General features: G+C 35.5%; 2 protein-coding genes across 5 annotated transcripts in view; both read left to right on the top strand.

Annotated features, from left to right (window-relative positions):
• The window catches only part of LOC143039895 (glycerol kinase 5), a 474,671-nt gene that overhangs the window by 61,771 nt on the left and 399,830 nt on the right, over positions 1 to 13,070 (top strand). The window lies entirely within an intron of this gene.
• mtm (phosphatidylinositol-3-phosphate phosphatase) overlaps positions 1 to 13,070 on the top strand; it is a 161,383-nt gene that overhangs the window by 138,449 nt on the left and 9,864 nt on the right. For 3 of the 4 annotated variants that reach the window (XM_076210225.1, XM_076210223.1, XM_076210222.1), the window contains one exon: positions 8,197 to 8,381. In XM_076210225.1, coding sequence (XP_076066340.1) covers positions 8,197 to 8,381 — 185 coding nt within the window. Of the gene's footprint in view, positions 1 to 8,196; positions 8,382 to 11,294; positions 11,421 to 13,070 lie in introns of those variants that run through there. The other variant, XM_076210224.1, reaches the window with a different exon arrangement.

Raw genomic sequence — 13,070 nt, 5'->3', positions numbered from 1 at the left:
GAAGAGAAATTTAACCAAAATAGAACCACAAGAATTAAAGAGGAAAAAGAAAAAGTAAACAGTTTACTAGAATTAGTTCAGGAAGATGAACCTGAAATCATGAAATAAATTGAAGAGATGTTTAGGCTCAGAAAATATAGTACAGATAAGACCAGACCAATTAAGATTAAATTCAGGTCACAAACAACAGCAGAGAATATCTTAGCAAAAACAGGGAAACTAGCGGTAAGTGAACATTATAAAAAGGTATGGATAAAAAGAGAAATGAATAAAGAGGAAAGAGAGGAAGAAAAAATGATAAGGCAAGAAGCTAAAGAAAAAAACGAGAACAGAATGGAGTCAGAAAAAGAAGAATTCTATTGGAGAGTTGTGAATATGAAAGTGAGGAAATGGACCATAACAGAGAGAAATAAAGAAGAAACAGAAAATACAATGGAAATAACAGAAAGTTAAGAGTGTCCTACACAAATATAAATGGATTAATAACAGGACTGAATGAACTGAACGAGTATCTGAGGGAAAAAGGACCGGACATAATGGGAATTGTAGAGACAAAATTAAAAGGTCCACTACCACCCAACAGCATAGGACACAATGCATATAATTATTGGATTAGAAACAGAGAGATAAAACAAGGGGGTGGAGTTATGTTTCTGACTAAGAAGGATATAAACGTGAAGAGTGTCACATATGGAAAGAATAGAGTAGAGATGATTATGATAGAAGTAGAAGACAGTTAAGAAGAGCAGAAATTTTGTAATAAACTATGTGCCCCCAAAAACAGCCTCGTGGGAAGAGAGTGAACATAAAAGTATGTTAGAAGACACAAGAATAACATTAAACAAGATAATGGAAGATGGAGGAAGAATAGTTATGATGGGCGACTATAATTGCAAAGAAGTCTGCTGGGAAGAGATGACAGTAAAGGGTGGAGAAGACTCATGGGGAAATGTACTACTTGAGATGATTATTGACCACACAATGACACAATGGATTCAAGACACTAATTATAGAAATGAAGAAGAACCATTGAGACTAGACCTAATAATCACATCAGAACCTGAAATAGTGGAAAAGATAGAATACCAGGCACCAATAAGTAAAAGTGACCACATATTGATAGAACTAGAACTAAATGAGAAGAAATACATGAAAAGAAATGAACAATATAGAAAAGGAAGATTGATGTATGATTTTTTTTTTCTTTTTATAAATTAAGAGAATTCTTTAAAAATGAAAAATGGGAAAGAATACACAAAGAAGATACAACAGTAGAAAAGAAATGGAATATTTTGAAAAAAAAAAAAAATTATGAAAAAGGAGTGGAAAAGTATGTCCCAAGACAAAAACAAGAAAAAGAATATGTAAAATGCAGGTACAACAAAAGTTGTAAGGAGTTAAAAGACAAAGATAAAGCTTGGACCAAATATAAGAAAGACAAAAGACCTGAAAAATGGAAAATATACACTAGTTATAGAAATGAATATGTACAAGTGTGCAGAGACGAAAAAAGAAAATATGAAAAAGATGTCATAGAAAAATGTAAAGATCAACCAAAACTATTTTAAAGATTTGTAAACAACAAACTGAAAAACAAACAAGAATTAGAGAAATTATGACAAGGAGTTGAATACACAGAGGAAATAGAAATGGCAGAAATTATGAACAAGCATTTTAGATCAGTGTTTACAAGGGAGAACATACAACCTGGAGAGATCGAATAGGAAGAGAAAGTCCCCCCTATGAAAGAAATAGAAGTAACAAAGAACAAAATAATGAAACACTTGAGTAATCTTGATGTCAGAAAATCGCATGGACCAGATGAAATAGCAAACTGGATTTTGAAAGAATGCAGGAATGAACTGGCAGACAAAATACAAAGCATAATAAACAGTTCCTTGAAAGAAGGAAAAGTTCCAAAAGATTGGAAAAGAGCAAATATAGTACCTATATACAAAGGAGGAAATAAAAAGGACCCTACAAACTATAGACCAGTCTCTCTAACAAGTACAATAGCAAAGATCTGTGAAAGAATAATCAAAAGAAGATGGGTAAAGTATTTAGAAAAAACAACATACTAAATCCAAGGCAATTTGGATTCAGACAAGGACGATCATGCGTCACCAATTTAATATGTTTCTATTCAAGACTAATAGATACAAGAAAGAGATGGATGGGCTGATTGTGCATTTCTGGACCTAAAAAAAGCTTTTGACAAAGTACCACATAAGAAGTTGCTTAAGAAATTAGGAACTGAAGGAGGAATACAGGGCAAACTGCTTAATTGGATGGAAGACTTTTTGCAAGGAAAATGAGAGTAGTGATAAGAGACAAACACTGTAACTGGGATGAAGTAATAAGCGGTGTTCCGCAAGGAACAGTTTTGGCCCCAATAAGGTTTGTTATATAAATGATATGGATAAAGAAATTGACAGTTACATGAGCTTCTTTGCAGATGACACAAAACTGTTAAAAAAAGTGAACACTGAAGAAGATTGTGAGTCACTACAGAGTGATCTCAATAAAGTATGGGAATGGAGTAGGAAGTGAGAGATGGAGTTCAATAGCAAAAAGTGTAGTATAATGGAATTTGGAAAAAACAAAAAAAGAAGAGAAGGATCATATAAATTGGGAGAAGGAATAAAAAAAGTAGAAAATGAGAAGGACCTGAGAGTCATTATTATGAAGAATATGTCACCTGAAAAACATATAAACAAGATTTTTGGAGAAACTTGTAATTTAATAAGAACAATCAAAGTGGCATTTACATACCTGGATGAAGAAATGGTGAAGAAAATATTAATCACTTTGATAAGACCAAGATTGGAATATGCAGCAACAATGTGGTCACCAAATACAAAAAAATGTATAACAAAACTTGAAAGAATACAAAGAGCAATTACAAAATTGGCACCAACACTCTCAAAACTATCATATGAAGAAAGACTAGCAAAACTTGAGCTACAGACACTAGAGCAAAGAAGAGAGAGAGGAGATTTGCTAGCTATTTACAGAATCATGAAAGGCATAGAAATTATTGATAGAATCTATTAAAATGGGATGAAAGAAATACAAGAGGACACGGAAAGAAAATCAAGAAAGACAGCTATAGAAGAGATCTGAAAAAGAATAGCTTTCCTCACAGAGTAATAGACATTTGGAACAAGTTAGATGAGAAAGTGGTGTGTGCAAAAACAATACATGAATTTAAAAGTAGTTTAGATAAAATGAGATATGAAGACGGGACACCACGAGCATAGCTCCCCTTCCCGTAAAATACAACTAGGTAAATAAATACACACACATACATTCGAGCAGCGATCGAGGAAGGACGAACCAAAACATGTTCCGAACTGCTACCTAACATTTTGACGATGGACGATTGTGGAACGTATTATCAACAATAATATGGTTTGTACGTATGGGGAGGGAGTATCGAAACTATGGTGACCGAAATGTAGTCTTTGTATTTTTGTTCAGTTACTGTAAAAGAAGAACCAATAACAACAATGGATGAATTAAACGATGAATTCAGTGATAAAGAAACTGCAAAGGCAAAGCGACGACCGGAAGTAAGTACAATAGAGTCCCCACCACTTGGTGTAATAAAGATAAGAATGTGTCTGAATGAGACCCCAAAATCATACCAAAGGTTGGATAGAGGTCTCTTTTCGGGATTTAGTAGGGAAAATAGTAACATATATAGAGGGCTAGACACGGATTGAGAACCTAGGTTAAGAAATATTATAAGAAATAGAAAAATATATGAGTTGGACAAAATAATTGAACTGAGAAGTGAATGCAAAAATATATATACAAGGAAGTAGCTATATTAAGGAAAGCCAATGAAGAAAACAATAGGGAAATAGATCTAAAAATGGAACTGAATAGAATAAAGGGAGAAAATATAAGTTTGAAAAACGAAAATATGAATAGGAATGAAGCATTGAAAAAAGAGATGAAGGATCAAATACAGGTGGTGACTAAGAAAGTGGAAGAAAAAATGAAAGAAAATGACTTTCAAGAAATTAAAAACAGTGGAAAGAGGAACAGGAAAGTAAAAAATTATCCTTCAAGGAAATAATGGAACAAGTTAAGGATAGTACAAAAAAAAATGGTAATCCAAGTGATTAAAGAAAAAGGAAATTTAGTTAGGGATGCAGTGGACAGGAAAAGATGCATTGTGATTTATTGTATTAGGGAAAAGCATGATGTGCCTAGATGCCAGAGAGAAAGGGAAGAAAAAGAGATTCTAAATGAGATTCAAGAGGAAAATCAAACCTTGGATAAAGAAATCGAGGAAACTTACAGAATGGGGAGATACTCAAAAGAAAATCAATTTAGGCCGCTAAAGGTAAAACTTAGGTCACAATTGATAGCAGAGGAAGTACTATCCAAAACAACAAAACTAGCAAATAGTGAAAATCTCAAAAATGTATGGATAAAGAAATGAGTGAAGAAAAGGAAGAAGAAAAAGAACTTAGAAGTGAAGCGAAAGAAAGGAATGAGATAAGAACCGAGAACGATATATATATATATATATATTTTTTTTTTAGTGGACCTGAAGTTGAGAAAATGGTATATTACAAAGAAGGAAACAAAATAGACAGAAGAAGGGAAAGAAAAAATTAAAATTAGCATATACCAACATTGACGGAATGATCTCGGGAATGAATGAACTGAATAATTACCTGGCATCAGAGGAGCCAGACATAATGGGAATAGTGGCAACGAAATTGAAAGGGAATCTACCACCTAACACAGTGGGACAAGGTCTTTATAACTGCTGGATGAAGAATAGAAAGGAAAAACAAGGAGGGGGAGTACTAATTCTGACTAAGAAAGACTTAAATGTGAAAAAGATAACAGAAGGAAGAAATAATGTAGAGTCAATTATGTTAAAGATAGAAAACAACCACATGAAAAGTAGAAAATTTGTAGTAGTGTATGTGCCCCCTAAAACACAAGCCTCGACAGAACATGATCATTCCAAATTGTTAGAAGATACGAAACATGAACTAACTGATATACTGAAAGAAAGAGGAAATACAGTAGTTATGGGTGATTTTAATTCTAAAGAAATATGTTGGGAAGAATTGACAGTGAGGGGTGGAGAGGACATATGGGGCAGCATGCTACTCGATATGACCATTGAATACACATTGACCCAATGGATAAAGGAAAATACCAGATACAGAAACAATGAGGAACCTTCGAGACTGGATTTAGTACTCGCATCGAAACCCGAAATTGAGGGGACAGAGAGGGTGGGTCGCCGAATTTATGAAGTGGCCTTGCTGTGTATGTGCTGTGTCTTGTGACACTGCTTCTGACCCAGGGCAGTGGACAGGATGCAGGGATGACCAGTCATCCAGGAGGTGCCAAGATAAGAGGGAGGGTGGAGGGGAGTGGAATATATAGGAAATGGAATGGGTGTGAGTGGTTTCTATGCCTTTTTCTTTTTGGTTACCCCCCCATGTAAGGGGAAAAAGCCTTTGGTATATGTATGTAATAATAATAGAATAGTTGATAGGAGAAACAGTTAAAACTACCAAACTTTTACCCTAAACATGAAAACATTGTGTTGCCAGTTCTCCCTAGCACTGTACAGTGTTACAATGTTATGAAAGGTGTGGAGAGGAACTCTTTATGTCAACCCATGACAGCAAAAATATGTAGTGTACAGTGGGACATTTATATCAAAATTCTATATAACTGGGCTTGCAAATGCATACAATTGCCATGTCTTGTGGGGATGTATTGAAACCATGCAACTCACTCAAACCAGTTCATTAGGAAGGAGCTACTGACAGCTGTCATGGCATAAAATTAACAGTGTTGATGTTCAAGCTAGTTGAATTTTGCAGTGTTGAATTAATGTCATTGATGCTGTATGGTTGAAGCTATGGTTACACTAGTCACCAGAATGGTTGGATTCCAGTGATTCAGTTGGATTTTGTCCAAGGTTGTAGTGTAACCATAGTTTAAAGCTATGTTTACACTCCAGCCTTGGACAAAATCCAACTAAATCATTGGAATCCAACCATTTCGTTCACTAAGTATAGCTTTAATTATCCCTACACCTATCCCTGCTTTCCTATACTTCAACTTAGCCACTACATCCTTCTTGTTTACTAATTTGTGACCACTTAACTCTACTGCTTCTCATTCCACTTGTAAATAATTTTGACTTCCTCTACTATGTGTCCTCTGTTCTAGTCATTAGTGCTTTCCTCTGTCTTCATCTTTTGCTTCCTCACCCCATATACATGGTTCCAGAAAATGTTCTACTTAAAAGCCATAGATATATTCTGTCCCCACCTCACACCACCTTCATGCTTGCATTGTACCATCTTCTGTCTCATTTCATCCTTATGTATCGTAGTTCGTCCACATTTGGAATATGCTGTTTCCGTATGGTCACCGAATCTCATTAAAGACATTGACAGACTGGAAAAAGTACAACGGCGAGCCACAAAACTGATTCCAAATATCAAAAATAAATCATACGAAAATCGACTTAAGCACATGAATCTGTTTTCCCTAAAAAAGCGTAGACTCAGAGGTGACTTGATACAGGTCTTTAAGATTTTAAAGGGAATTGACAACATCAAAAGTGACAAAATTTTCACATTGAATGAGAATCAGACAAGAAACAATGGTCTCAAACTGTCCGGAAATAGATTCAATTTGGAAGTAGGTAGAAACAACTTTGCCAACCGTGTAGTTAATGAATGGAATAAACTTCCTGCACAGGTAGTGCAATGTAGTTCAGTTCGAAGCTTTAAGAATCATTTAGATAAATACCTAAGTAAGATGCTGTAATGATTATAATTTATGTTATATTATTTGTTTTTTGTTTTGTTATAATTTGTCTGTCTGATTTTCATTTATTATTAGTTATATGTCAATTTATAATCATTTACTATTTACCTGTTTGTTTGTTATTCAACTATACCTATGCATTTATTTATGTATTTTATTTGTTATTTTTACATTATTATAGTTTTAATTTATTATTAATATGATTTTTTTTTTTTTTTTTTTTTTTTTTTTTTTCCATCCGACCTAGATATGGATCAAAAGGTCTCCTGTCGGCATGCTCCGCCTTTGTAATCCTTTGTAACTAAAATCTACTCTCCTGTTTTATTATAGCTTCTATTATTTTTTCACATTTGTACTAGTTCCTACCACCAGTCAAATCCTCTCCTCTCCCATCCAACCCCCATCACACCACAAAGATCCTGAGCAACCTTTTTAATTTTATCAACTGCTTCAGTACATCTCAAATTCTCATGTGCAGTGTTGTCTGCCATATGTAATTTGCATCACACTACTTGCACTATAGAATATAAAGTCACTGGTGAATTACTCATTCTCTTTTACTCTGAGTAATAATAAACACAGAAAACATGATCAAACCAGTTCACAGAATCCAGGGGTAACTCACAACTAAAAAATATATATACTCAAGACATCGACACCAGCAACCTTGTGTACCCACTTGTGCCTCATGAAGCCTACAAAGGTGTCATTACACTGAAGTGGTTAAGGATCAACCAGTCAGTCCATTGCCCTAGGTCTCTCTTGGAGGAGACCCACAACTCCCAGGTTACTGGCAACAATCACTAGTTAACTTATGTCACTCAAAAAAGAGATACTTTGTTATTATCAAAGTAAGGCAATAGTATAGCAGTGAAGGATATGTTCTTTGTCTCCTGTGTGGTGATTGCATGTGGGTAATTTTGATTTTGTGGATAGGCTTATTCTGTGGTTAATTAATTGTTGCCTCAAATCTCACTAAGTGAAACACCTGCAGCACTACAGTGGCTGACAGTGATACTCTGCCCCTCCCACAGATCTTTCTTGGAAGAAATTTTTAGACAGTTGTCAGTATTGTATTAGTGTAGGGCTGTTTCTATGTCACTGGAAGAAACTGTTGTCAGCTCTCCATGTGTGAAATAGTGTAAAAAAAAAAATACAGTTGAATTTGATAGAGATCTTGGGCCCAGTCCAGAGACTGAGTGTCACTACACCTCTTGAGGGGGTGGATGGGTGTTGGAAATGGGGAGCTTTATTGTTCATTTTGCAAGACCACCACAATCAAGCACCTGTCATTGATCCCAGGATTTTAGTTTCTTAATGTAGTTGTTCTGTTGATAAAGTATCAATTACCCAGTGATTCATCTTCCTCAGCGTATTGGTCATGGTGATGATCGCCATCAAGATGCAGATCGGTCACCTGTCTTCCTGCAGTTCATTGACTGCGTCTGGCAGATTATGCGGCAATTCCCCAATGCCTTCCAGTTCACAGAGGATCTACTAATCACAATTTTGGATCATCTGTATTCATGTCTCTTTGGCACATTTCTCTACAACAGGTTAGTAGTGTTTTATTCTTAAGGGGCTCCCTTTCTCACATTTGAATACAATTGTGCAAAGAAGGAAAGGTCTTTAAAGATGTATGAACTAATAGTACAGTCGAACCTCGAAAGCCCGGACCCCGAATGCTCGGACCCTCGTATGACTGGTCGAAATGAACAAAGGGCGGACTTTTCAAGCAAAGTTCCCTATTTGTCCGGTAGGTGGCAACGGCGGCTGTACACGTCTACTCAAACGACCCAGTCAAGCCGCCACCAGGGCTGCCGTTTCGTAGAATTTTGTACCAAAACATAGTAAAATAGTGGCATGTGGCAACTGCACAAGGACATGAGGAATTTTTTTCTACATATCAGCGGGCTGTTAAAAACATTCAAAAACTCAAACTTTTGTTTAAAAATCATAGAACTAGTTATCAAATAATAAATGGTACATCAAAATATGACTTTTATTGGTAATTGTGTTACTTACAAAATATTATACCCCAAAAGATACGTTTTTACCGTGTAGAAAAAATTCTAAGCTAAAGTTTCAGCTTTCTTTTAGCGATAAAAAAAAAAAATTATATCTTACTGAATATGTTAGGGCATGGGGGCCTTATATACATTCAAGAATAAAAAACTAGAACCAACATTTTGTCAAAGTTTGACAAGTATACCTTGCAATGAAAGTCTGCACACGCCCGAGAAAAATGTATGCCCCGGTATGGCAACACTCCCATTCTACATGGCAGTGTAGAAAACGTGGCAACCCTAGCCGCCACCACTGTCCCGCGTGCATACCTTCCGATATTTACAGTGTACGTAATAAAAAAATACAGTACAGACGCTCCTCAACTTACGTTTTAGTTACGTTCCGAACAGCCGAACGTAAGTTGAAAATGAACGTAAGTTGTTACTGTACTATACATCTGTAAATTCTATTACCGTATCTTATAAAACACCCCTAAATCATTAATTATACACATAACATTGTAAAATAATAACATTAATTTCAAATAAATTAAATTCAAGCAACATAAATTGAGATGGTGGAGGAGGAGGGGGAGGAGGAGGAGGCAAGGCACGTTCAGTCTGTCGTTTGTGCCATGTAAACAATGGACGCAGCGTCATGCGTAAGTATCGTTTGAACTACGGAGAGCGCGCTAAACTAAAAAATTCACTCCATTTTTTTTTTTTTTTTTTACAGTCAGTTCAAACGTAAAATCGAAAAAACGTAAAACGAAAGAACATAAGTAGAGGATCGTCTGTACACTGTATAAACAGTACATTTACATGCATGTATTGCAGTTATTATTACAGAATTATTAGTATTATAGTATTAATATTACAGTATTGTTATTATTACAGTGTTAGAGTATTATTCTTATGTTTCTATGCCATATCATACATTACCTATACGTATACCGCTACGAAAATCTACGGGTGTTAGGGAGATATTTTCGATGACCGGACTTTTGGCATGACTGGACCACTCTTCCCCCCAATTAGTCCGGGCTTTCGAGGTTCGACTGTAATTTACATATATCAATCTGGTGCCCCAAGTCTCTCTTGCATGATTCACAGGTAACTAAAAATTACCACTTGGTTGGCCCATAAATCAGTCAAGGAAGAGGTTATGTGTTGTTGTCTGGATATGGCTAGAGTAGGCCAGTGTAATGCAAGATGTTCTATGTTTTCTGTTTATTGATTTCACCCTATGGTGGAGGACAAGAATACGGTTGTCATATTCATATATATATCCTAAAAATTTAGTTAATGGATCAGAACAAAGGGATTAGGGACCCATCTTTTCATGTTCTCCCATAAAGTCAAGGCAAAATGTATGCTTTGACTCAACTTGTTGTAATGTTGTTGGGCAACTACAATAATTGATAGCAAAGTAAAATTTCAGTTCTTGAAAGCCATGAAGGCCAATAGAATGTGACTCCTTATCCCAAGTATGGGTAAGCATATGTTACCTTAGTTGCCAGTTATTACAACTATAGAGATTAATTTATTTGTACATATATATTTTAAATTATCTTGTACTACCCAAACTACATGTAAAATAGATTTTGTATATACTCATTTGTACATGTGAATGTTAATAATTACAATGTTACATAAATATAGATGTGGTAATCAAGGTGGACATGTTGAACTCAAAGACATTAGGGCATGGTACATAAATGTGTGTTCGTGCATCTTTTTCTATGTATGGAAGGATGGTTTTATGTATGACAAAGGTTCAGCACGCTATGTGGCGCTGACCTCAGCAATGAGGTACATTGGAAAGGTACATGTAACAGAAGAGAGTACATTGAAATGAAGGGGAAAAAATGTGAATAGAACACATGTGAAAATGTGTAACAAGTATGTATTGCTTAAAATGAACAAACTTAGGAAAGACACAGTATACATTTGAACATATGAAATAATAATTAGTACTTATGAACTAGATTTGAAGTAGACATTACATTTTGGAATACCTCTAGAATGAGTGAAATATTCAGGGAACAGTGGTACAACTTCGGAGGTCATAATGAGGTTGAACGTTGGATGTGGGGAGTGACTGAAGTAGAGGAAGACTGGTCCTTGGGAGGGGGAGGAGGGTCAACTCAAGACCACAGGAAATTTTCTTTATGTGAGCAAGGTGCAATACAATTTCTTGAAAGTCAATCAGATTGTATGCTCTGACTTTAATACCAGATCCTTTTTGAATGATTTTGTAAGGACCAAGAAACTTAGAGTAAGTTTTGAAGTTGGAATGTGATTGAGTAAACTGTCTTCTATCTCAAAAGAACAATCTCATATAAATTTGTGCTGAAGCTATGCCATGTTTTTCTAAGCAAGAATAAGTGAATCATTAATTCTCTTGAAGTGATTGCAAAAACTGGACATTTTGTCTAACATACTCATCAAAATTGTAACCAGTTTCTACATCAGAAGTGAGGAGATCATATGGGAGCCTTTTGTCCAAGCCAAAGAGGACAAAATGGGGAGACTCCAATATGAACCTGTTAATGACACTATTTAATGAAGCTTGAGTGTTAGGAACATGTTCAGCCCAAGAAGAATGGAGATCAGAAGCAAGGTAATGGAGTACATTAATGATGTTATGGTTTTGGCATTCAACAAGGCCATTTGAACTGGGGTGATAGGGAAGGGTGTTGCATATAGTAATATTAAAGGATTTGCTGATGGCAACAAGAACTTCATTATTGACCTCTGTTCTGTTATCTGAAGGAAAAGTTCTAGGAGTAGTGATAGTAGTAGTAGTAGTACAAAAATAAAACACGTATGAAAATAGTAATAATATGGAGTAGTAGTAGTATGTAGAAATTTAAGCTAGATCAGATAAGTGAAGTACAGTCGAACCTCGAAAGCCCGGACTAATTGGGGGGAAGGGCGGTCCGGTCATGCCAAAAGTCCGGTCATCGAAAATGTCGCCCTAACACCCGTAGATTTTCGTAGCGGTATACGTATAGGTAATGTATGATATGGCATAGAAACACATAAGAATAATACTCTAACACTAATAATAACAATACTGTAATATTAATACTATAATACTAATAATTCTGTAATATTAACTGTAATACAGGCATGTAAATGTACTGTTTATACAGTGTACTGTATTTTTTATTACGTACACTGTAAATATCAGAAGGTATGCACGCGGGACAGTGGTGGCGGCCAGGGTTGCCGTGTTTTCTACACTGCCGTGTAGAATGGGAGTGTTACCATACCGGGGCATACATTTTTCTCGGGCGTGTGCAGACTTTCATAGCAAGATATACTTGTCAAACTTTGACAAAATGTTGGTTCTAGTTTTTTTTATTCTTGAATGTATATAAGACCCCCATGCCCTAACATATTCAGTAAGATATAAAAATTATTATTATTATTATTTTTTTCTAATATCGCTAAAAGAAAGCTGAAATTTTAGCATAGAATTTTTTCTACACGGTAAAAACGTATCTTTTGGGGTATAATATTTTATAAGTAACACAATTACCAATAAAAGTCATATTTTGATGTACCATTTATTATTTGATAACTTGTTCTATGATTTTTAAACAAAAGTTTGAATTTTTGAATGTTTTTAACTGCCCGCTGATATGTAGAAAAAATTTCCTCATGTCCTTGTGCAGTTGCCACATGCCACTATTTTACTACGTTTTGGTACAAAATTCTACGAAACGGCAGCCCTGGTGCTAAAAGAAAGCTGAAACTTTAGCATAGAATTTTTTCTTCACCGTAAAAACGTATCTTTTGGGGTATAATATTTTATAAGTAACACAATTACCAATAAAAGTCATATTTTGATGTACCCTTTATTATTTGATAACTAGTTCTATGATTGTTAAACAAAAGTTTGAGTTTTTGAATGTTTTTAACAGCCCGCTGATATGTAGAAAAAATTTCCTCATGTCCTTGTGCAGTTGCCACATGCCGCTATTTTTACTACGTTTTGGTACAAAATTCTACAAAGCGGCACCCTGGTGGCGGCTTGACTGGGTCGGCTTTGCGTACACGTGTACGGCCGTCGCTGCCACCTACCGGGCAAATAGGGAACTTTGCTTGAAAAGTCCGCCCTTTGTTCATTTCGACCAGTCGTACGAGGGTCCGGGCTTTCGAGGTTCAACTGTACTAGAAAAGCCAAAGTTTACACTAAATTCTGCTAAACTTTTAATGGGGAGTTTCAAA

Source organism: Oratosquilla oratoria, chromosome 27, assembly GCF_046742065.1.
Source record: "Oratosquilla oratoria isolate Oo_2021 chromosome 27, ASM4674206v1, whole genome shotgun sequence".
Classification (NCBI taxonomy): domain Eukaryota; kingdom Metazoa; phylum Arthropoda; class Malacostraca; order Stomatopoda; family Squillidae; genus Oratosquilla; species Oratosquilla oratoria.
Note: the sequence above shows the minus strand (reverse complement) of the source record. Positions and strands in the feature narration are given on the sequence as shown.